The following is a 23,498-nucleotide window of genomic DNA, read 5'->3' as shown; positions in this document are numbered from 1 at the left end:
TTTAGGTTCAAAAAGACATTCGTTTCCTATTTGTTAAAAGGAAGGTGGCTTTAAGTGCCGCATTCAGGAGGAAGAGAAGCATTTCTTAGTTGGACTGGTGCTGGTTAGGTACCGACTGGGAAACAAGGACTTAAGATGTGAGAAGAAGGAAAACAACAACAAGGGCAACTCCGAGTCAATGCCCCATCCCTCGCTTGCCATTGGCTGAGCATACTCAAATACTCAAATGATTTCTAGACTACTCTAACTTGCCCTATGTGAGGCTGCCCTTGAAGAAGGGTAGCAAAGAGCACTCTGGAATCCCATACTCTGTGGCAAGATATTTTCTGCCATCATTTTAGTGCACACGACACAGATATGCCAGCTTGATACTGGTGCAACTCCCATTATTCTGTCTGTCTTGTGGTCTTGCTGGATTATTTATTTGGTTGTTGCTTTTGGTGTGTGTTTTCCTGTGATGGAACTGTTTGGGTTTTTATACAGACTGCTGCTTTAGTATTTTAGTATGCATTTCTGTGCGCTGCTCTTGGGACCAGTGTAGTCAAAAGATGTGGCAAAACTAAAAACAATTGTTTCTTTAAAATAACATCTACAGGTGTTACAGTGTCCCTACAGTAGAGTGGGGGGTGGACCTGCAGACCGCCAGGTGCTGTTGGACTCAAACTCCGATCACCCCCCAGCCAGTATGACCAATCAGGGATGATAGGAGTTGCAGTCCAACCAACATCTGTAGGTCCACGTTCCCCCCACCTGCCCTATTGGAATTAAAGGCAGGAAGAATCCTTCTACAATTGTGTTATGGGGAACAGCATGACTATTCGTACCAACATTTCAAATGGAAAACTCTGTGTGTGTTTTAGCAATCTGCTGAGGTTTTCTAAATTCATAAAACTGAATTAAGTGTGCAGCGTGAACTAATGGATGTCCTCCTGCAAGACATGATGATACTGGGACCTTTAGGAGGACTGGTTAGGATGGGCAGGTGAAGAAGAGAGGGCCCCTCTACCTCTAATGCAGTGTTTCTCAAACTTGGGTCTCCAGCTGTTGTTGGACCACAACTCCCACCATCCTTAGCTAGCAGGATCAGTGGTCGGGGGTGATGGAATTTGTAGTCTGACAACAGCTGGAGACCCAAGTCTGAGAAACACTGTGCCTAATAGGTGCGTTGTGTAGGTGGGGAATTTCAGAAGGTGTAGCTTCTGAATAGATGTGTAGAAATACACCTCCATTAAAGGGCAGTAGCCCTGTCCTCTTCTTCGCCTGTCGTGGTGAGCTTCAGCTGCTGAAATCCCCGCTTAACGCAACGATAAAAGTCCCGCTCTCTCTTTTTTCACTTGGCAACCCAAATGTACCATTTCAGGCTACAGGTGAGGGGGGATACACATTCTGAACGCGTGCACACACGATATAAACTCGCTGCAAATGAAAACAGAACACTAGGACAATAGGGAAGATTTCTAGCCTTCTTCGTTTCATCTGCGCTAGTTTTCTATTCTCAGGGGTTTGGTTTTTTCCTGTATGTGTGTTTTCACAAAAGGGAGATTCAAAACTTCTGATTCGCCTCCCAACACCTGGAGCATTTTATCACTTCAGAACCCTGTGCACCTTTCAGGGCATGTACTCAAACAAGGTGGCTTACAATACAAAACAATAATAAAAATAAATTTTAAAAACCTGAACAACTATTTTAAAACAAGACAAAGTGATGGCAGATATCAATGTAGGTCAATATATCATTAAAAGTCAGCTGGGGGTGGGAATCAAAATGATTTCTACAGCTGTGTGTATAGTCCAGGTCTTTCTCCTCCTATGCAACCAGCTAAACCCAAAGTCAAACATTTCGGCGTTAATGTTGCGCAAAAAAATTTCCAGTAGCTAAGAAGGAAACAAATACACACCATGCTTTGGCAATGGCCAGCTGGGATAACAACAGCTCTGATCAGCCACATGCAAGATGATTCATTTTAATTGATTTTATCCGCTGTATGCTTTTATAAGTCTTATGTACGCCGCTTAGAAACCTCAGAAATGAAGTGGTATAGAAAAAACTCACAAAAACTTAAGACACAGATCAATTTGTTATTGCTTGCTTAGAATTCAAGACCAAGCACATCATGTACAAATTTCCAAACTCTCCCACGTGATACCGTGGGTAGAAGCAAGCAAGCAAGGAACCCACAACGCTGGATAGCAGTGGAGAGGAGAAGGGAGCAAGCAGAGGAGAAAGCTGGGGAAGAAAAAGGAGAACTAGAAAAGCTAGATGGCAAATCCTTCTCCCAGGCCCCACTGGTTGGAGAATATAAAGACAGGCCCTTATCACAGGGGTGGATAACCTTTTCTGGCCAGCAAACTAGATCTAAATTTCCCCACACTCTGGCAGGCCAAATTTTGCAGGTGCATGGGGTCACCCATACGTCAATCACCTGACATCATGCTGCGCTTTGTAGCTCCAATTGTTAGGACTTCAAAACACAGCTCAGGGGTGTTTGTAAGCCCTTTGTAAGCATCTCCAGCCTTCTCCTTAAACCGCTGAAATTTGGAGATTTGAAGAACAGCCCTTTTCCTATCAGTCCTATCCTGCTGTGAGGTATTTTCGTTCAGTGGGAATTGCTCCACCCTCCTTGATTAAGCTGTGCTCTCACCACACATCAGCTGATGGGTGGTTGGGAGTCTGCCTTGTTCAAGCAGAGGAACAATTCAAAGTCAACCTGAATTCCTGTTTGTTCCTTTCACACCTCACCTTTACCCACCATAATGTCAGGTGTAGGGCATGGCTTTCTAAAAATGGCCTGGCAGGCCAAATGGAGAGGCATCATAGGTCACATTTGGCCCACAAGCAAAGGTTCCCTGTCCCTGTCTTAAAATGATGCTGACAGTCAGGTCAATAGTGCAACTGGCCCACAACAACCCTGACGGGAAGCACCTCTCTCAGCTTAAAAAGAAAAAGAAAAAGAGGAAGTGCTGCTTTAGGTAACAGGAAAACAAATAAAAGTGTTCCCTGGACACTCCTCCCCGTGTGCTCTCTCCACATAAATACAGGAAGGAACTTGCTCTGAACCGGGGTGAGGGATCTTCTGCCCTGCGTCACACCCAGCCAGCACGGCCAATGGCCAAGGTAGTCCAGAAACGACTGGAGGGTCACAGGTTCCCCATCCCTCCTTGAAGCTTTCCAGCAGTGTGATATTAGGCCACACCTTCCCTTAAACTGTGGTTATGTCTTTTTCCATCTGTTTCATTCCTTCCCACTAGTGGGCAGAAGATACAAACCACAATTCTTGCCTTAAGGTTAAATCCAAACCAGGGACAACAGTTGGGTTTTGCTCCCTGGAAGACACAATCTGTAGTAACTGAAGGTGGGTTGCTGGAGCAAAACAGACCATTGTGCCTGGCTCAGATGCACACCTAAGCTAGGGATCATGGCTTATTTCCTCTGCTTACTTGTGGGGTGGAGTGAAAGTTCCCTCCAGGAACCATGATGGTAAACTATTAGCTACAGCTTGCTGTGATGTACAAAATGGATCACTATCCGGTTTTCGATTTCGTAATGGCAGCCTTTCTTAGAGTGTTTCATTTTTGGAAAAAAGTAACGCAGGGAACAGCAAACGGCCATCTCACAAGATCTGAAGTTGACCAAGTCAATAATAAATGTGAAAATTAGAGAATGCTAATTGAAAGGGAAAATTAGTAGAGGCGTTCAGCATTTAAAATCCCCCCTCGCCCCCAGTGCATTGCACAGATAAGTAACAGGATGGATTTTCCGTGCTTAGAAGGAGTGGACGGCAGAAAACAAAGGATTGTGACAGGAAGGGGAAAGGTAGCAACTGGGAGCCCATCCAAGACTCCTTACCAGGTTTTCCACCTCTTCCACCTGTACCTTTCGAGCCTGGAACAGGATTCTTTATTCATTAACTGATCACAGAAAATAGCAGCTGTTGATTTAGGTTTTGCAACACGATGAAAGCAAATTACGCATGTTTTAGGAAAAAAAGAGTGCAAGTTGGTATCAATAACATGAACATTCTGCCAACACATCTGTTTATTTCTCTAGTGTTACCTATATGAATAGGGTGGAGGGAGACAAACAAGGGAGACATGAATGATCCATAAGGAAATTTATCTGGTCAAACAGGTCATATGAAGGGGAGAGGAGGTTTAAAGCTGAGGGCCATGTGTTTCTCACAGCAAAGCATCAACGTGACCACTTCTTCTATATGCAATGTTCAGGGTGCAAATGCCACCACTTATGTTGCACAACATAAGCCATGCACAAGTGAGAGTCCTCAGCACATTTGGGGGAGCCCTACCACCTGCAAAAGTCCAGAAAACCTTTAGGAAAAACCCTGTGGAGGGGAGGGAACCCCAAATTAGCCCCACATTAGGACTAAGCATGCTCTAAGGCCACAGAATGTTGACTGCTGGGATGGGGCAGGGAACGAGGAATGGAATGCAACCCTGAACAGCAACACCCCACGCTGCAAGATTTTATTACAGGTCCTCTGTTTAAATTACTATTGTTCATCCACCCTACTATGCCTGTGCTGTTGATTCATGCAGCGAATCCCATGAACCAATAAGCACAGCCCTAAAGCCAGAGGTGAAGTCACAGTGACCTACCTTTTGGCAAAAATGTGTGTTTGTGTCCCTTTCCCTTTGCTATTTTAAGGGCTTTCTTTGTGCAGTGGGGAAGTACAACAACCCCTTCCTATGGCAGACTCAAGCGTGACTTGAACATGTCATCCAGACTTCCTGTATGCCTTTTGAGCTGTCAAGCTTTGGCCATGAGAAGGTATCCTGTTTTGTTTGCCACCCCAAGATTTTGGCTACATCAGAGGTTTGGTTCACTGTAACATCAACATGAGAAAAGAGTCCTTCCTATACGCCCCACAGATGGCTCAAAATGTGAGCACAGCAGCCTTAAAGGAAGTGGATTCTTCCAACCCAGTTTTGGCTGACAAGGGGAATCTCCTTCACTCAGCGGGACCTCTGTATCAACTCACCCAATCTACGTGCTAAGATTTCTGGGCTTGAAATAAGTGGGGCCTCGTCCACCAGCTTCTCTGGGCCCAAATGCCACGGGTCACCTCTCCTGCTTTAAGCTGGGCCCACCCACAACCACTGCACCTGGCTGCATCAGAGGGAAAGGTGGCACACAGATGCTCACCCAAGTCAACTCGCGCATACTACGTAGGTTGGCTAGGCTTGACTTGTGAACAGCACCTCACTTGGCCTCCTGGAGAATCATCTCCATGTGACCAGGGAGGGAAACTGTACAAAATGCTTGTTTTTTAACATTGGGAAAGTGGAAGGAGAAGATATATGTTGCTAACATTGATACGTTCAGCAAGCCTGGTAGACATTTTTTTGTGGCTGACGGGGTTTGCACTATGGGAACCTATGGGAACTTAGGGGCCAACTCAAGACCTTCCTCCACAAGACTCCACTGGCATGCGGCTCCCGGGGCTGTAAAGGGTTCCCAATTCCTATTATAATGCCACTCGCGAGCCATGTGGTCTTTTCCAAGCCACCCAGTTCCATGGTATCTGGGGTCAAAGTTTGATGCATATTAAGCACCATTGAGGTTGGGCTGCCCAACCATTGTGAGAAAAATGCTGGCCAAATCATCTAAAATTTAGAAGTAAAGCACAAAGCTAATACTGATCTGTCAACGTACCTCCACCAGGATTTACATTAGGCGTTCCTCCACCTTGTCCAGGGTTGTGGTCATCCAAAGCATCAGATAAGTCAAAATCCATTGGATCTTTGGCTGTGAAATAGCACATGGATTACCTATTGAATGCATCTGTCACTCTATAAAGCAGTGGTTACCAATTAAGGAACCTCTAGGGGTCCACAGAATGCACCCAGGGGGTCTGTGGCCCCACCCCTGCCCTCCCCCACAACTAAATTTTTGTCATTTTTGCATGGTAGTATAACAGATTTTATGGCCTTTTTTTTAGTATACCAAAATCATCTGCTTATTAGGGGCTACCCCACATTTTGTTCAAAAAATTGCTTTGCAGAGGTAAATAAGAGTTACCAAATTTTTCAAAAGTAGGGGAGTCCGTGGCTTGGCTTTTGAAAAACAGGGGGTCCTCAGTAATTACCTAATTGGGAACCACTGCTCCAAAGCATATAATAATCTAATACAAATTCAAACTGGTAAAGACAGTATGTGCTTTTTCCTGCAGCTTGATCCACTGTGCAGGGCAACCTCTGTGCAAAGTGCATAACAGGACATAACTGAATTACTGAGTAGTTGAAATTGCAGGGAAATATGAAGAGGTCTTTGAATGAATGAATGAATGAATGAATGAATGAATAGGTCTATTTATATTTTTCCTCCCTCTAGGTTGGCTTTTGAAAACAAAACAAAGTAACAGAACCTTCCCAGTTTGAATTTGTATTAGATTATTATATGCTTTAGAGCTTTTAAGACATCCCCAAAAATAAGACCTACCTCCAGTTTTGCCTCACACTGTAATATAAGGCATCCACCGAAAATAAGACCTCCCCAAACATAAGGCCTCCCTGGAATATAAGGTCCCCGAAGCTACCGTAAGGCATCTGACTCCTCTGGACCGTAGTGGTGGGCACCGCCGCTGTGCAGCTCACTGATTGGCTGCAGTGCAGCCGGAGCTGTTCAGGCAGTGCGAGGTCCCTTTAAATCAGAGAGCCCATGCCACCACCAGGACAAGCTGCCGCCTGCTGCTCGCTCTGCCCTGACGGAGTCTGGCTGACTCACAATTAGACAATAAATGTGCACCGTATTCTTCTTATGGACAAATCCCCTGAAAATAAGACCTAGTGCATCTTTGGGAGCAAAAATTAATATGACACTGTCTTATTTTCAGGGAAACAGGGTATATTGCAAGACGCACCCTGCACTTAACAGCGTTGTCTGCACCATCATCCTCCCACTTGAGGCCAAAGCAGTAAGGATGGGAGCAGGAGAAACATTGGGACAACCTTGTCCCTGGATGTACTCTATCATGTTGGCCAAGGCTTATGCAAAGCTGGTGGGCATAGGGGTGTCCACGGTTGCCCTGTTTGTGGAATGGTATTCCAGAATAGGCCCTGGAGCATCACACACTTGATTCACTTCCTAGGGAAAATAACACTATCCAGGAAGGAAAAGTGTAATAAGTCCCTTGACACATTCCTGGCATGAGCCATGGGTGTCTTGTGCGCTCTGTAGAGGTTGTCACTTACCTGGGACCTTCTTGGGTGGAGCCTTGGTAGTTTTGGGCTGCTTGGTGGTGGTATGCATCACGTTCCAGTGGATATCATCTGAAGACAGAGGAACGCAAGGGAAGGTGACTCAGAAAGTGGTGGCGGTTGGGTAGAGAATGAAAAGATTGGCAGGAGCAATTTAAGCCACAGGAGGAGCCTCTTCCAGGGGAGCTGCTCTCTTCTCACTGCCCACCCACCCTAAGTACGGCCAGGGGACTGTATAAACAAAACACTATTGGGGGCAGGGTTAAGATTTTAAGAGGTGAATTTTCTCTTGAACTATATATACCCATTGTATGGAAACTGACAACAGGACAGCAGAAATGGATTCTACACACCCTAATGGTGGCCAAGAGACTGATAACTGATGAACTGGAAGAATAGAGATACGATTCCCCTTAATCAATGACTCGACAACATGACAGTGGCAACCCATGAATGGGCAGCTTATAGCTGCAGACTCTCTTTGGATAAATACCATGATATCTGGAATGCATTTACACAGAATATATTAGGTTACTAACAATTATATGTGTATCAGGATATTAAGAATATACACATCTGTATATTAATATATGGCAATTTAGCAGTTTTTGTTTTTTTCATTCTCACTCACTCCCCCCCTTTCTTTCCTCACTCTACTTTTTCATAAATGAAATTCTCTTAATAAAATATTATTATTAATATAGTACAGCCAGGGGGGGGCAGAGCCAATAGGGGACACAACAACTAGGGTGGAATTAGGAGATACAACCCAACTCTCCCCTCCCATCCCCACAAGCAATATTGGACAAAACACCCACATACAACTCTTTCCATGAGCAAAAAACAACAGCACTAGGAGCCTGTTGTGCCCATATGTGCTGGGTCATAGTACAGATCAGTGGTGAGGAACATTTTCTGGCTGCAGGGCCAGATCCTTATCTCCTGGATCCCTAGCAGGAAAAATCTGGCAGGTGGGCAAGGCCATCTACTACCTATCAGTCACCTGACATCACTGTAATGTCAGGTGACGCTGCATTCCTGAGTTGTTGGAACTTCAAAGAGTAGCATGGGTCGGCTTGAAAGCTCTTCTGCAAAACAGCCTTGTGCAGAGAACAAGAGACTCAAAAGACCAGCATGGGGCTGTTTGCAAAAAGGGCATTTAAACAGCTCTGTGCTGCTGTTGCTCCAGGGGAAGGGGGGCCCCCTCTTTTTTAGCAGCTATTTCGGTGGAAAACGCTTTGCAGTCCTGGAACAAAGTGTGGGGCCAGCAAAGGAACAATAACTTCAACCTCCTAATTGTTCCTTTGAAGTCGTGACACATATGACATCAGGTGCCGGACCCGTGGGCATGGTTTGGGGGGGGAAGGAAACAGCCTTATGTGAGGAATGGGGACCCCCTAGAAGGGCAGAGAGGTTCCCCACCCCTGGTACAAACAACACCCCCCAAGAAGTAAAAGAAAAGGAGAGACGGGAGAAGCAAAAGCAGAGATGGAAACGGAGGAGAGAAACCAAAATGGAGCAACAGGAAGAACTTGCGGCTCTCAATCCTGTGAAGGTTGACAGTGGGTAGCTCAGGCCTTTAGGAAACTTTGCTATAAAACAGGGATGGGGAACCTGTGGGCCTCCCCTGCCCCATGTGCTGCTGGACTACAGCTCCCATCATCCTTTGCCATTCGCCATGCTGGCTAAAGCTGGTGGAAGTTGGAGCCCAACAATGATCTGGAGGTTCCTTCCCTTCTGCTATAATAAAGCCTAGCAGGGAAAGGAAGGACTCACCTGGTTTCCTTGGATAAGGACCAGTGGTCACCTTGGTTGATTTAGTTGTCATCTCTGGTGGGGTGTCGAAGTAGTCAGCCAAGTCCAAGTCACCTATTTGGCAGATAAATACAGAAGCACACACAGAGAGACAAATAAGCCACAGGTGGTTGGTTTTTGTGCACCATGTGTATCTTCTCTTCTTCTCCAAGGAGTTCCTGGCTTATCCCATTTTACCCTCACAACAACCCTTTAAAGCAGGCCAGGATGGCATAATGAAAGAGGGACTCCCTAAGGCAGCACAGAGAGATTCCGGCAGCGACAGCATTCCACTAAAATACAGACACTCCTGCGACTGGTGTGCCTGGTACAGTGTTTTCGTTACTGGTGTGGCTGTAAAGGTTGGAGTCAGCTGCAAGTCAGCAAGAAAGACACAGGGCTCCGTTGTCAGCGAAGTTAACTCTTTATTCAAGGAAATGGCATACTGCTCAGCAACTCTTCCCAGTAGGTATTGCCGCTATGGAGCAGTTGCCAGGTCTGAAGGTCCCTGCCTTCCCACCTTTCTCCCAGGTATTTCCCAAACAGTCTCAAACTGTGCTTGCACATCTCTGACCTCTGTTCTGCCCTAATTATTCTGTGCATTCTTGGAGACTAAAGGGGAGGAAACTTGTTGCAGCAGGAGAGGGAGACTCCCTGGATTCTTCAGCTGCCCCCTGACTCCTCTCTTCTGTTTCAGCCTCAGAGTCTGAACTGTTCCCTGCCACCAGCTCTTCCTGCTCACTAAACCCTGTTGCCCCTTCAGCATCCAGGCCCTCCTCCCAATCTTCTCCCTCTGATTGTCCCACCACCAATCCGTAGCCTTTGAGCCTTCTTCCTCTGGGATTTCCCTTGGGGGTTCCCCAGCTGTTGCCTCCCACAACTCCTTGTTGCCCAGCCAGTCCCTGGCAGTGGCCCACCTAAGGAGTCAAGTTTGTTGAACTCAGATCCATTAACTCAGATTCACTGCAACATTTCACACACATGACATTGGGGGAGGCAGAGCTGCATGCATGTGCTTCCTCCATTGCCACATCCCCCCACAGGTGAGAGAGGTGGAATGGGCAAGGACCAAGCCATGTGGCAATTTTGGTGGTAGCAGGAGCCTTGGGACTTCTTTGCCCAGTTGGTTCTCTGCATTGCTTCTGCATCCTGCCCCTACAACCCAACCAGAGGCCCCTACCACTCCATTAACCAGCATCAGCCACAAGAAGAAACAGAAAGCGTTTGCAGGGTCTGTCAGACCCCACAACCTGCAATCAATAGTTGCCATTCCTACCCAGAAACACTTAGTTGCCTCTAAATCAAATAGCAATTTCTCCTGGGTTTGGTCCCTTCTGGGTTTGCTCATGATCTGTTTGCACACAGTCTGTATGGAGTCTAGACGTTTTCAGCTATTTATCGCGCACTCATTTTGATTTGTTTGCAGGGAGGTTAGACAATGACTTATCAAGCAAATGTGATTCCAATGCATTTCCCCATCACTTTCCTTACTGCAGAAAGTCCATTTCTTTTCTATGGAGCAAAGCAGGTTAGTTGTGCCAACAGCTTCAAATCATCTTTGATTGCAGAACTTGAATTTGCCGCTATGTGATTAAATCCCACCTGCAAACAGCAACTTGCCCCTGATTCACTCCACTCTTTTGCTATAAATAAGAGATGGCAAAACATCTCACCTGTTCCGCTGGAAGGCTTCTTGGGTGGCTTGGGAGTAGCTGTAGTTAAGACAAAAAGAGGGAAGGAAGGACATTTCAACTGGATGAAGAATTAAAAGTTCACTGAATCTCACAGCACAAGCACATGTGTACTCAAAAACAAGTCCCATTGAGTTCAATACCCACTGAGTTTATTATTAAGCTGTAAATAACTGTAGGAGGTGCGTGCATCTGTGAAAACATCAATATATAATGCAGGTTGCTCTCCCCACCCAATTCTCTCCAGCACAAGGGTGACTTACGCCGTTTCGTTGGAATGCCATCATCCAGCGCATCCTCTAAATTTAAGTCGAAATCATCGGCATATCCTAGAGACAAAGAAATAGCACAGGTAAGTTATTTGCTGCATTTATATCCCACCTTTCCTTTAATGAGCTCCAGGAGCTATACTAGTTCTCCCCATCCGAACTGCATCCTCACAACAACCCTGTGAGATAGGCAGGCAGGCAGAGAGACAGCAGCTGTTCAGGGAAGTTTTAATGTTTGATGTCGTGTTGTGTTTTAATTTGTTGGAAGCTGCCCAGAGCGGCTGGAGGAAGCCAGTCAGATGGGGGATTATAAACACATGCATACATGCACACATAACCAGTAAGCTTCGTGGCTGAGTAGGCCCTACTCTGACACTCTAACCTAGTGGTCCTCAGAAAATTTTATCTGGACCACACTTTCAGAATAAAAATTTGCTCGATTCTTTTTTATTGGGAATAAATTCATTGGAAAACAAAAAGAAACCACTCCTAGCAGTGCTTGATTTATAACATACAACGCAACTACTTTAGTATGTGATCGTGGGGCATCCAGAATGTATAAAACAATGCAGTTATATAAGAACGTGAATCATTCCCAAAATATAATCATGAACGAGCCTCTTACATATGTACCTTAAGTAGGTATACAGACTCAATGAGAGCTGTGAGCTTTCTTTTGCTGGGTAATCTCATTTATATAAGGTCTATTTTGAGACAGAACAAGCTTTCATCTTCTCATCAGCACAAAGAAGCCTTACTCTTTTCTGGTCTTTCATATTTGTCAAGAGTTGAATATCACTGTCCACCGCAATATGTAGAACTGAATAGCCAATGCTCTTGAAGAGAGGCGTGAATACCATTTCTGATTGTATAGACATTCAACACAAAAATGTTTAAATGTTTATTTGATTGCCCTTGAATCTTCCCACCAGGCTTGCCACACCCTTGGAGAACCACTGCTCTAACCACCAGATGACCAGTCTCTAATCCCCAATACAGGGAGGTCATCAATTGAAAACAGAAGGTGGCAAGGCAGCATTTAGCCAGATTGCTTCAGCTTGTGACACGTTTTCAAATCTGTCCCTTCCCATTGGGTTCAAGCACTTTCCCAGAATCTCATTGCTGTGAAATTGCAGGGCAAGTCAGAGTTTAGGTTCTCTGTTTGTCTCTCTTTGTCTGTAAATGCATGGGCTTCACTCATGTTTGTCAAGGCAGAGCCTACTGATTCTTCCATCTCTCAATATGCCACTCATCTGTGGATGTTCTCCTGGTTATTATACGTTTGGAGGGAAAACACTGTAAAAATATTGGCACATCATCTGACAAAACAGAGGAGGGGGGGGGAGAGAGAAAGAGAAAGAACACCTAGCCGATACTGCATCTTTTAGCAAAACGCATTCCAAGATGAAAGATAATAATTCTATATTTGCACTGAAAGGGAGGGCAAAATTGAGATAAGGATATTATGGCAGATCTCTGAGTGATTTACGGTAAATAAGGATTTCTGACTCTGGACTGTTTAACAATAGACACACACACACACACCTATTTCCCCAAACTAGACTGCTGAAATGAAGAAAGCGGTTGTGCGGAGAGACCAAGGACCCCTCAAGACGGGTGCTTTATTACAGGTGTATTCTGCAATGTATTCTTGATACCACAATCGTACGCTGGAGGTGAATTTACTCTGCTTCATTCGTTGTTCTGTGATGCTTCCCCAATACTACCAGTATTATTGCTGTCTGGGGGGCCAGGAGCACAACAGAAGCAGGACAAATACTATTTCTCCCAGCCCGAGGAACATATTCCCTTGTGAACAAGCTTCCTGGGACCAACAGTGGGTGTGGCCAGAGCCAAAAAGTGCCTCTTTTGTAAAGCAAGGTACATCTCTCCCAAGTCAAAGGCATGTCTGCAGCCTCCATCTGGCCAGTGAAGAAACACTATCAGAGTTCAAGGACACAATTCAGTCAGGCAAAAGGACTTGGTGAGGCTGCGGACCAGAGCAAATTAGGGTTGGGGTCTGCAGAGGAGGCGTGGCCTGAGGAGAGTCCCAAGGGGCCGCATTTGAGCCCCAGGTCTGAGTTCTCCCTCTATTGATGGTTGCAACCTTTAATCCTTCATCTTGGGAGCCTTTTATTATTGTTACTTTTACTCCCCCATTACCGACTGTTGGCTTATCCGCTCTTGATACATTCTGGATTTTACGTCTCTCGGCACATGCGAAGTTAACGCAAATGGTGTTAACGTTCAAATGGCTTCCCTTGGATTCCAGCTGCTAAATGGATTTAGCTGCTGCCACCTGAGCTCTGACATCTTCCATGAATAAATTTAAGGCTCGAGTGACAAGGCCAGCAACAATGGGGGAAGGCACCGGGGCTGGCAGGAAGCAAATGTCAGCATTTCAACCGGGGGGGGGGGGGGAGGGGAGAGAGCAGGGGCAAAGGGGAGGGGTGCAAAAATGTCCGACTCCTATGTGGTTGGGATTTAGCCTACTAGGTCCAGTAAGGCTCACATTCCTTGCTCCGCCCACCTTTGCTTTGGTCCCACCCACTGATGTGGCATTCGGTCTCCTGGAATGGCACCCCCCCCCCCAAGGAATGTAGCTCCTGGGCTGAAAAAGCTTCCCCACCCCTGGAGAACAGGATTGCAGCCATAAGGCGCAATCCCTACCACCACAACCACCAATTCTATCCTCATGGTCACTCTGTCTGGTAGACTGGGCTACGGCGTAGTTACTGGCCAACAACACCGGCTATTCATGGCTGAGTGGGGAATCTGACCCTACTTATCTATTAATTAAATTTGTATACTGCCCTTGCATTGCAGGGGGTTAGACTGGATGACCCTCGGGGCCCCTCCCAACTCTATTGATTTCAGGGCAGTTCGCAGCATAATAAAAACAAAGCCGACAATGAAACCTAAGTATCTCAAGTCCCAGTTTTCTACTCCACCCAGGCTGGCTTTACCTTTCCTTATGAGACGTTCTGTGTAAGGTATGGAGGGTGGGAATCCCCTCCCACATTGCAAAAAAAAGAGCCCTATGCTACTGAGGGAATACGTTTGGGGGAAAGGCTGTAGCTCAGCAGCAGAGCATCTGCCTTGCATGCAGAAAGTCCCAGGTCCAACCCTGCCAGCCAGAGTACGCAGTACTGAGCTAGATGGTCTCACTTGTTATAAGGGAGATTCCTGTGTTCCTCCCTGCCTTTGGACTAGCAACCAAGTCCAGTGGGTGGCAGTGCCTGTTGGCTTCCTCCTCCTCAATCTCAAGAGTGACACTGGGGAACCCTGAGGAGGACAAGCCATGCTGGCTTTCTGAGAAATCAGGACACAAGAGTTATAAAAGAATGCTAATGTGCAGCAGAAGCAGCCAGTGGGGCAGGGAGGAGCTGATCTCCCAACAGCAGCATCGCTGCAGCTTACCTGAATCCACCAATGTGCCCCCCATGGTCCCACCCTCGCCACCGCCCTGCCCCACCTCACCCTTGTCTGAGTAAGTTGCATCAATGCTGGTGTCAAGAGGACAGATCTGACGCTTTGCCGTACCAAAGCAGCTGCTATGGTTTAGGAGCCAGCTACAAAAACAGAGCAGCTTTGGCCTGGTGAAGATGCAAAATGAACGTCTGTACACAGACACACCACCACAATGCTTCTTCTAATCCTAGGATCAATAGAAACAATTTAAACCTTGCTGAAGGGAAAGGCCCAGGGGCAACCCAAAGTTTACATTTGTATGCAAGAAAAGGTTTTCTCTCCTCACCCACCCCTTTTTCTTTTCCCTTTCCTGTCTCTCCCTGATTAAATAAATGCTAAGAACACCAATTCATTATACTCCAAGGTGATGCAATTAACAGGTTTGTTTTTAACACAGAAGAATGCAACTGTTGCAAGGAGCTGTTTGGGAAAGGCGGCTGGAGGGCTGTTGTCCAAGGGCTGCATACAGAAACCAACATCCATCTCACATTTTGGAAGCATTTACTAAAGGGCCATCTTTCTGTTTATTTGAGGGATTTGTATTTTGCCCTCCACCCTTTTTTACCTGAAAAGAAATCAATAAAAACTTAAGATACAATAGAGCCCGAGGGCCACATTCCCACCTGAGCAACTTCCCAAGGGCCACATGTCAGTGGGTCCAGAGATAAAAGTTGCTGGAACATCAAATGTAATTATTATCTCTCTACAGCAGCTTCTGCTCACTCAGCCCTCTCCATCCGCCATCCGCACATACCTGGGGTAGCTCAGTCGGTACAGCATGGGACTCTGAACCCCAGGGTCAAGGGTTCGAACCTCATGTTTGGCGCATATATATATATATATATATATATATATATATATATATATATATTATATTCCTGTATTGCAGGGGGTTGTACTAGATGACCCTCGTAGTCCCTTCCAATTATACGATTCTGATTCTAAACCAAAGGCCTTACTAGAATTAAAAGACACACTCCAGCCAGGCAATACCACTCAGGTGTGTAAATTCTGGAGCACTCCAAATCATTTGCTTATGTTCACAGTGCACAGAAAATAGCAGATCTAGATGAAAAGCAACACATAGAGAGCTTATGCACTTATGATTGAGATGTGTCCCTAATTATTGCTGCTGTGTAAGATTGTATAAGCTTAGAACGTTGTATAATGTCAGAAGGGGGTATCGATGGAAGGACTCACCGTCGTGGGAGGAAATTACGAAGGGAGGTGTGTAGGAAGCTGCCTTTATTCTAGGTCAGGCTCTGTGTCCTACCCAACCCAGTGTTGTGTACTCTGACTGGCAGCAGGCCCTCCAGGGGCAGAGATCTCCTGCTATAGATCCTTTTAACTGGAGATGCAGGGAACTAAACATGAGACCTTCTGCATGCAAATGATGTGCTCTAGCACTGAAAGACTGAGCTATGCTTTCCAGGCACAGTCTGCCACACACCCCTCCTTGTGTTGCCACCACTACGCACCAGGCAGAAGAGAAGCCATTTTTGGGGGGGACAGCGGAAGAGCATTAAGCAGAGATTTCCTGGAAGTTGGCTGTGATTAATAATGCATTGCCCGCTAATTGAAGCCAACGTCTCTGCCTTGCCCGTGGAGGTTAACGGAGACACGCGAAGCCTTTATGGATCAATAATAGGCTGTCAATATGGCAGTCACTGCTACTAGTGCATTGTTGTACAAAGCAAAAACGGCACAGCTCTTGGGTTTAACCACTGTCAGGATTTTTATTTGTTTTTGAAGGGGTGTGTGTGGAAATTGGCCTTTTCACAGCTGAATATTTGGCGGTCAGAAAACACAGGATAGAAACTTTATTCCTGCTTGTCCAGGGTCCATAAGATACCTTCATTTTCTTTATGGTGCATAGATAGAGTTGTACTGAAGTGAAAGATTTATCTTCCACTGACCAGTAAGCATTTGGTGAATTTGCTGTTCTACTCATGGTTCAGGCAAACCTGGAAAAATCCACTTGACTAGTCGCCTGTGGTGAGTGAGAACTACCCTAGGCAATCAAGCAGGAAAGAGATACCAAAATGTAGCTCTTCTCAGATGATAAATTGTTAGAACAGGCTTTTTATGTGTTAAGCATTAATAGGCTAGTAACTTTTGGTTGAGGGACGCGGGTGGCGCTGTGGTCTAAACCACCAAGCCTCTTGGGCTTGCCGATCAGAAGGTCGGCGGTTTGAATCCCCCTGATGGGGATGGGCTCCCATTGCTCAGTCCCTGCTCCTGCCAACTTAGCAGTTTGAAAGCATGCCCAAAAGTGAAAGTAGATAAATAGGTACCGCTCCAGCGGGAAGGTAAAGACAGCCCAGTCAGGCAAAAATACTCTGGGAAGGTGTACAAAGCAGGGCAGGTGAGAGACATGGGCAGGTGAGAGGGGGCATGGCTGGGAAGAGTCCTGCGGGTCAGTCAGGAGAGGCTTGGAGAGCTGCCTCATGCCCCCAGCCTTGACCCTGGCCTGATTACTGTGTTCTCAGACATCAAAAAGCCTTGTTATTCTCCTCCTTTTTCTTCTTCTTCGCATTATTCCAATCCTTGCTGCAAAGTCCAAATTCCATATAGGTTGAACATACATTAAGACTTAAAATAGATTTCTATTTTCCATCCTATATCAGCAACATTCATGCATACCCAAACACACACACATATGAGTAGCAAGCTTTTTTGAAAAAATGTCTCCTTTCGCATCGTGTGCCAAGAAAATGTCCTCAGCCACTGGAAGCCTGAGCAGCTGGACACATACAGTTCTGTGGAGGAACTTCTCTTATTTGTCTAGCTAATGACCCATAACTTCTGTGTCCCTCCTTCTTTTCTTCTCTCTGCCTTGGCAGTGGTTGCTGTCTTTCTCTCCCCCCCTCCCCCCGGTTTGGCTGACAAGACAGACAAACCATCATTTGCGGAGGCAGCAACAACCTGTTCCGTCAGCCGTCTACACCCTGCAAAACAGAAGCAGTCTCCTTTCAAGTCACAGTGCCGTGCCCTTGTTGGCAAGAATGTGTTTGCCAAGAGTCTTGAGAATCTGATCAGGAGAGCTTTCAACTAGATCTTGAGGGGGAGGGAGAAAACAACAAAAGAGCACCTGGCACTGGGGACAACAGCTTCATTGATGCACAGGAAACTGAGGTGGTGGTCCTGCTAAAGGGCAAAAAACTACAGGAAGGAAGCAGCTGCAGGGAACAACTCATGGTTTCAGTTGTCTCTACACAAATGCACAGAGTATGGGAAACAAGCAAGATGAACTGGAGCTTTTAATAAAGGATGGCAAATACGACCTGGTAAGTATTACTGAAACCTGGTGGGATGAGACTCAGGACTGGAATGTAGGAATTGAAGGGTATAACCAGTTCAGAAGGAATAGGCCAAACAGGAAGTGAGGAGAAGTAGCATTACAGTATAGATAAAGGATGTGTACACTTGTGAAGAAATCCATGATCTGGAGCATGAAAAGCAGATGAGTGTATATGGGCAAAAATTGTAGGAGAGAGAAACAACAGTGACCTTACTGTGGGTGTCTGCTATAGACTGCCAAGCCAGACTGAAGACTTGGATGATGCCTTACTAGAGCAGATTACCAAACATTCAAAAAGGAGAGAAATAGTAATCATGGGGGAGTTCAACTTCCCTGTTATCTGTTGGAATTCAAACTCTGCCAAGAGTGTAAATTCCTCCATTGCATCGCTGGCAATTTCATTTCCCAGAAGGTGGAAGAACCAACAAGAACCAACCTATTCTAGGCTGCTAATGATATTCTAGGCTGCATCAACAGAAGTATAGTGTCCATATAAAGGGAAGTAATAAAGGTAAAGGGACCCCTGACCATTAGGTCCAGTCGTGACCAACTCTGGGGTTGCGGCGCTCATTTCGCTTTATTGGCCGAGGGACCCGGCATACAGCTTCTGGCTCATGTGGCCAGCATGATTAAGCCGCTTCTGGCGAACCAGAGCAGCACACGGAAATGCCGTTTACCTTCCCGCCAGAGCGGTACCTATTTATCTACTTGCACTTTAACGTGCTTTCGAACTGCTAGGTGGGCAGCAGCTTGGACCGAGCAACAGGAGCAACGGGAAGTAATAGTACCACTCTATTCTGCGGGTGGTGCTGTGGGTTAAACCACAGAGCTAGGACTTGCCGATCAGAAGGTCAGCAGTTCGAATCCCTGCGATGGGGTGAGCTCCCGTTGCTTAGTCCCTGCTCCTGCCAACCTAGCACAAAGTACAAGTAGATAAATAGGTACCACTCCGGGGGCAACATTTGCAGGGACCTCACCTGTTCTCCAAGAATTATCAAAGATTATAGGCAGTCTGTTATTACTGTTTGTTTGCCTTAGCAATTGCCCTCTGGGATGAAAGAGCATTAGGCAAATTCATTGAGGATAAGGCTATACTGGTTGCTACATTCTGCCTCTAGGCTGGAGGCTGTAATTGACTGATTGATTGATTGATTGATTGATTGGTTATTTAATTTCTATACCGCTTAATATATTAAAATATCTCTAAGCAGTGTACAGAAAACTGAAGCTGCAACGCACAACTTAAATTATTACAAAAATACACTTACATATAAAAATGTTATATTAATACAAATATATATATTAATTCATTTTTATGCTTTTATGCTGGGTACAGACATAGGCTTCAAAAGCAAATGGGTGGGGGGAACACCATTTCCCCAAAAAATACTGACATATGGTCTCATTCAATACAAGGGGACTTTCCATGGAATTCCTGTGTCTTGGATCTCAAGGGAAGCCCATCTCTCACCAAAGCATCTATCGTTGGCACTGGTGGCAGCCCTGGCAGCAGAGAATGGTTTTGCGACAGAGATCAGGATGAGTTAACAAACCATTGGGTGGTAGAGCCAGGAGCTGTGCCACTGAGCTGTGACCCTGTCAGATTATCCCTTTGGGGAAGGCCTGCCAACATCTTTGGGCACGTTTGACAATGGCAAGATTGAATCAGTGTGAAGTCAATAGGCAAGATGTTTCTGAGAGGCACTTGGATTCACATCTGAGGAAAGACATTTTTCCATGCAAAATCCACTCAAGCAACTGTAAACCCCGGCCATAATTCTAAAGCTTTATTGGGGAATTTGGATTCCGAAAGAGGTTTATAGGAATGCAGGAAGCTGCCTTACCTGTACTGGATCTAGCCATTTAGCTCAGTACTCTCTACAGCAGCTCTCTAGAATTTCAGACAGGTGTCTCTACGGGGAGCTGGCTTCCAGCACCAGGCCCGTTGGCAGACCGACTCTCGTTACAAAGATGTCTGCAAACGTGACATGAAAGCTGGCAACATCAACCCCACCATGTGGGAATCCCTTGCAGAGACTGCAGTGCCTGGAGACAGACAGTCAGATCTTGCATCCACAGCAGTGACCAGAGAAGGAATGACTGCTGGGAGGAGCTCTGAGAGAAGGAACGCCATGGTGCATCTGCATCAGCACAACCAGACGCCTTCATCTGCAACAAAACAGGTCTCTCCTGTATTGGTCTCTACAGCCACAGCGGGTGCTGTAACTCTTTATCGGATTGACTTCCCCTCCAAAGGTGTACTCCTCCACTGTCTCCTGAGACAGACAGATGCCAACAACAACGTCTCCTCCAGCCCTACCTAGAGATGTTGGAGACTGAGCCTGGGATCTTCTGCATGCAAAATGGGCTCTCTGTCTCTGTGCGGCAGCCCCTTCCCAGTTCCAGTCATGCCAAGGGGTAGCAGGTGGGGTGGCGGCTTTGTTCTGTGTTTTTCAAACTGCAGCATCACAACACCTCCGAAACCTTGACCCTCTTCTCAAATGTATACATCACTGATACTGATGGAACTTACTTCTAAGTAACTGGGCTTAGGGTGGCAGGCTTAGCCAGCAATCCAAACATACCGGTACTTACTAAAGAGTAAGTCCCACTAAACTTATGAGTGACTTACTTCTGTGTCAATGTGCTCGGGAATGCACTGCTAAGAGTCTGAGGACCAAAAGCCATTGTTCATTTAGGTATGCAGAATATTGCCCAGCACCTGGGGCTTATTGCCATCTCTTTCTCTTATTTATTCTCAGAACAATTTGGTGGGTCTGATGCCTTGGACTGCTATCCGCAGCAATCTAGGAAGGTCTTTTTGTCTGGAATGGCACGGACAAATGAGAGTAGGCAAAGCAGAGCAGCTGCTAAACTAAAAGTGTATTTTACTCAGAGGAGGATTGCACACAGGAAGCAAGAGCATAAAACTGCCTTGCTAGATCAGACCAAAAGTCCCATTTAGTTATCTCCCGATGAAGTTAGCAGGATGCCCTTGGAAATCTCACAAACAAGTCCAAGAGAGAGACAGAGGCTTCTCCTATTGTGTTTCCCCTGCACACACAAAATTGTCATTGCTAATTACTATTGATAAGATTCACCCTCCAGGAATTTCCCTAAAATTCTGTAACTCGATTAGACATACCTTGGAGAAACTGCAATACAGATAAGAAAACAGGGCTGAGGCATAAAGGTTTAATTCAGACATCACAACCAAACCATGGTTGAACAAGCCTAGCTGTTGCTGGACATCATGCCTGAAGTGGTAACAATGGTGTGCGATCAGCCAGGGAACCAAAATAAAAAACAATGTTCCAATTCCAGAAGCTGCTTCACAATGGAGAAGAGAGCAGTCTTCTAAAGGTGAATGCTGAGAGGGTGGGGGGAAACAGGCACACAACCATAGTTTGGGAGCTAAACAAGTATAGGTACAAACCACAGTTTAGCACAATGTAATAAACAATCTACTGGTCTTATTCAGATTCAACATGACACCTGTGGTTGCACACTTCCCATATCCCTTTGCAAGCACTATTCTCTCTTGCTCCTGGGTTATCTGCAAACCAGTTTGCCATTTAATCTGAACCTGGCAAACCATGGTTTGTCCAAGCTGTTGCTTGCTCAGCTTGTACAAAACAGCAAACTATGGTTTGCTGAGAACCTGGAAGAAAAGGTTTTAGAACATGAAAGAAGGAGAAAGAAACATACAGACCCATGTGATATTGTTCAGGTAATACTGAACCATAGCTTGACATTATGCCTGAATGATACCACTGTCTTGCTTAAATCTGTGTAATGAAAACTGCTCATTCCATCTTTTACTGGATAGAAGGTCCAGAAAATTCACCCTCTGACAATTTAATAGTAGGCATAATACTACTTAATGCTGCTGATATCTGGGACTGGGAAAGAGGTTAGTCCAAAGTAGCAACGAAAGGGCAGGCTCCCCACTGAAAAAAGGGGGGGAAAGGTATCATATTACACAGCCCACACTACAAACATAACTTGGCTCAACAGTCAGTCATGTTGTCTTCCCAGTGAATTCTGGGAATTGTAGTTCTGTGGGAAGGGGCTAAGGAAAAGAATTCTCAGCACCTCTACAAAACCACAATTCTGAGAATTCCTTAATTGACATTCCAAATGGAGTAAGATCACAGCATAAATACGCCTACAGTCTGGGATGAATTTGAACATTTTCAATGTAAGGATGGTGAACAGTACCATTTTCTGGGTTGTGTTTCTGGGTGGGCAGACTTCAATCTATTTTGTCCTTTTTTAACTACAACCTTGAAATCCATCAACTGGAGCCAAAGGTCACACAATCCAAATCAGAGAATTCTGAGCCCAGGAATTTGGTGGTGTTGTTTTTTTAGTACCAAGACTTAACAAAGCTCAGTCCTTCCACACTGAAATCCACTCCTGGTTAACCCAAAAGCTTTCTGCATTTCAGCAGTATGATGTGGGGTGGGTCATTTCGCTCCTGCCCTTCCTAAACAACTGCGATTCAGAAATCCTTGCCTAGCTACTGCAAGGCAATCATCCCAATATCCAGGGCCGGATTTAGGTTTGATGAGGCCCTAAGCTACTGAAGGTAAGGGGGCCCTTTATATGTCCAGCTGTTCTTTGTCAACAACAACAAAATTTGTGTTGAATATATGCTATATAGTAATTTATGGACCTAATAAGTATCTAAAGCCATTTGCACGTAACAAAATATGTATTTTATCAAAGTAATTGTTTTTTATCTTATATTTTGGAAATGTACATCCAGTATTTTTTTTCTTTAAACTTTTTTGGGGGCCCCAAGAGATTGGGAACCTAAGCTATAGCTTGTTTAGCTTATACAGTGGTACCTCTGGTTACGTACTTAATTCGTTCCAGAGGTCCGTACTTAACCTGAAACTGTTCTTAACCTGAAGCACCACTTTAGCTAAAGAGGCCTCCTGCTGCCGCTGCTGCACGATTTCTGTTCTCATCCTGAAGCAAAGTTCTTAATCCGAGGTACTATTTCTGGGTTAGTGGAGTCTGTAACCTAAAGCGTACGTAACCTGAAGCGTATGTAACCCAAGGTACCACTGTACATAAATCCGGCACTGCCAACATCTACCAGCTGATCCAGATCCATATGTGTTTTATCCACCTTGGTCCTTCCCACCTTTAGTACAAAACATCTGGGGAATTGCAGCCAGTTGTGGAGGGGAGAGAGGCTAAACTCAAAAGTGCAAACACTCCCTTCAGCCTTACACCCAATCTCCACCCCACCCCCAAATCGTAGCTGCAGCTTTGGCATTCTTCCTGCACCATTTCCTCCCAAACAATACCTTTGTCACTGTGAGTGGCTAATCCTGCTCTTGCCCTGCTCTTTCCAGCACCCATCCTTGGCTGCCCCAGCCCTTATCCTGCTGGAGTTCCAGCTGCTCTGCTTACTCACGTGAGCTCTTGACCCCACTACCTGCACTATGCTTCCCCTGCCCAATGGGGCTTGGTTGGAAAAGGTGAGGCACTTGAGAGTGCAGTGCCCACTTCCTGATTAAGCCCCTCCCTGCCTCTCCAAGCTTTTTCTGTGTCTTACTCCTTGCACCACCTGAGGAGATAACAGCAGCACAGCAATGACGCAATCTGTGTTGTCCTTAGGATGCAATCCCTATTGAGCACAGCAAGGCCCACTGATTTCAACAGGACTTGCTACTGAGCACATATGCATAGGACTGCACTGTCAGGAATGCCTTGCAACTTGATTTGCATTTCTGTAAACCG

General features: G+C 45.7%; 1 protein-coding gene across 2 annotated transcripts in view; it reads right to left on the bottom strand.

Moving 5' to 3' along the window:
* CD99L2 (CD99 molecule like 2) overlaps positions 1 to 23,498 on the bottom strand; it is a 70,090-nt gene that overhangs the window by 19,237 nt on the left and 27,355 nt on the right. The window contains exons 2-7 of one of the 2 annotated variants that reach the window (XM_028714426.2): positions 10,964 to 11,029; positions 10,683 to 10,721; positions 8,992 to 9,084; positions 7,210 to 7,287; positions 5,672 to 5,764; positions 3,848 to 3,883 (exon numbers count right to left, since the gene is read on the bottom strand). In XM_028714426.2, coding sequence (XP_028570259.1) covers positions 3,848 to 3,883; positions 5,672 to 5,764; positions 7,210 to 7,287; positions 8,992 to 9,084; positions 10,683 to 10,721; positions 10,964 to 11,029 — 405 coding nt within the window. The remainder of the gene's footprint in view (positions 1 to 3,847; positions 3,884 to 5,671; positions 5,765 to 7,209; positions 7,288 to 8,991; positions 9,085 to 10,682; positions 10,722 to 10,963; positions 11,030 to 23,498) is intronic. The other variant, XM_028714427.2, reaches the window with a different exon arrangement.

This window comes from Podarcis muralis, chromosome Z, assembly GCF_964188315.1.
Source record: "Podarcis muralis chromosome Z, rPodMur119.hap1.1, whole genome shotgun sequence".
In the NCBI taxonomy this organism is placed as follows: domain Eukaryota; kingdom Metazoa; phylum Chordata; class Lepidosauria; order Squamata; family Lacertidae; genus Podarcis; species Podarcis muralis.
Note: the sequence above shows the minus strand (reverse complement) of the source record. Positions and strands in the feature narration are given on the sequence as shown.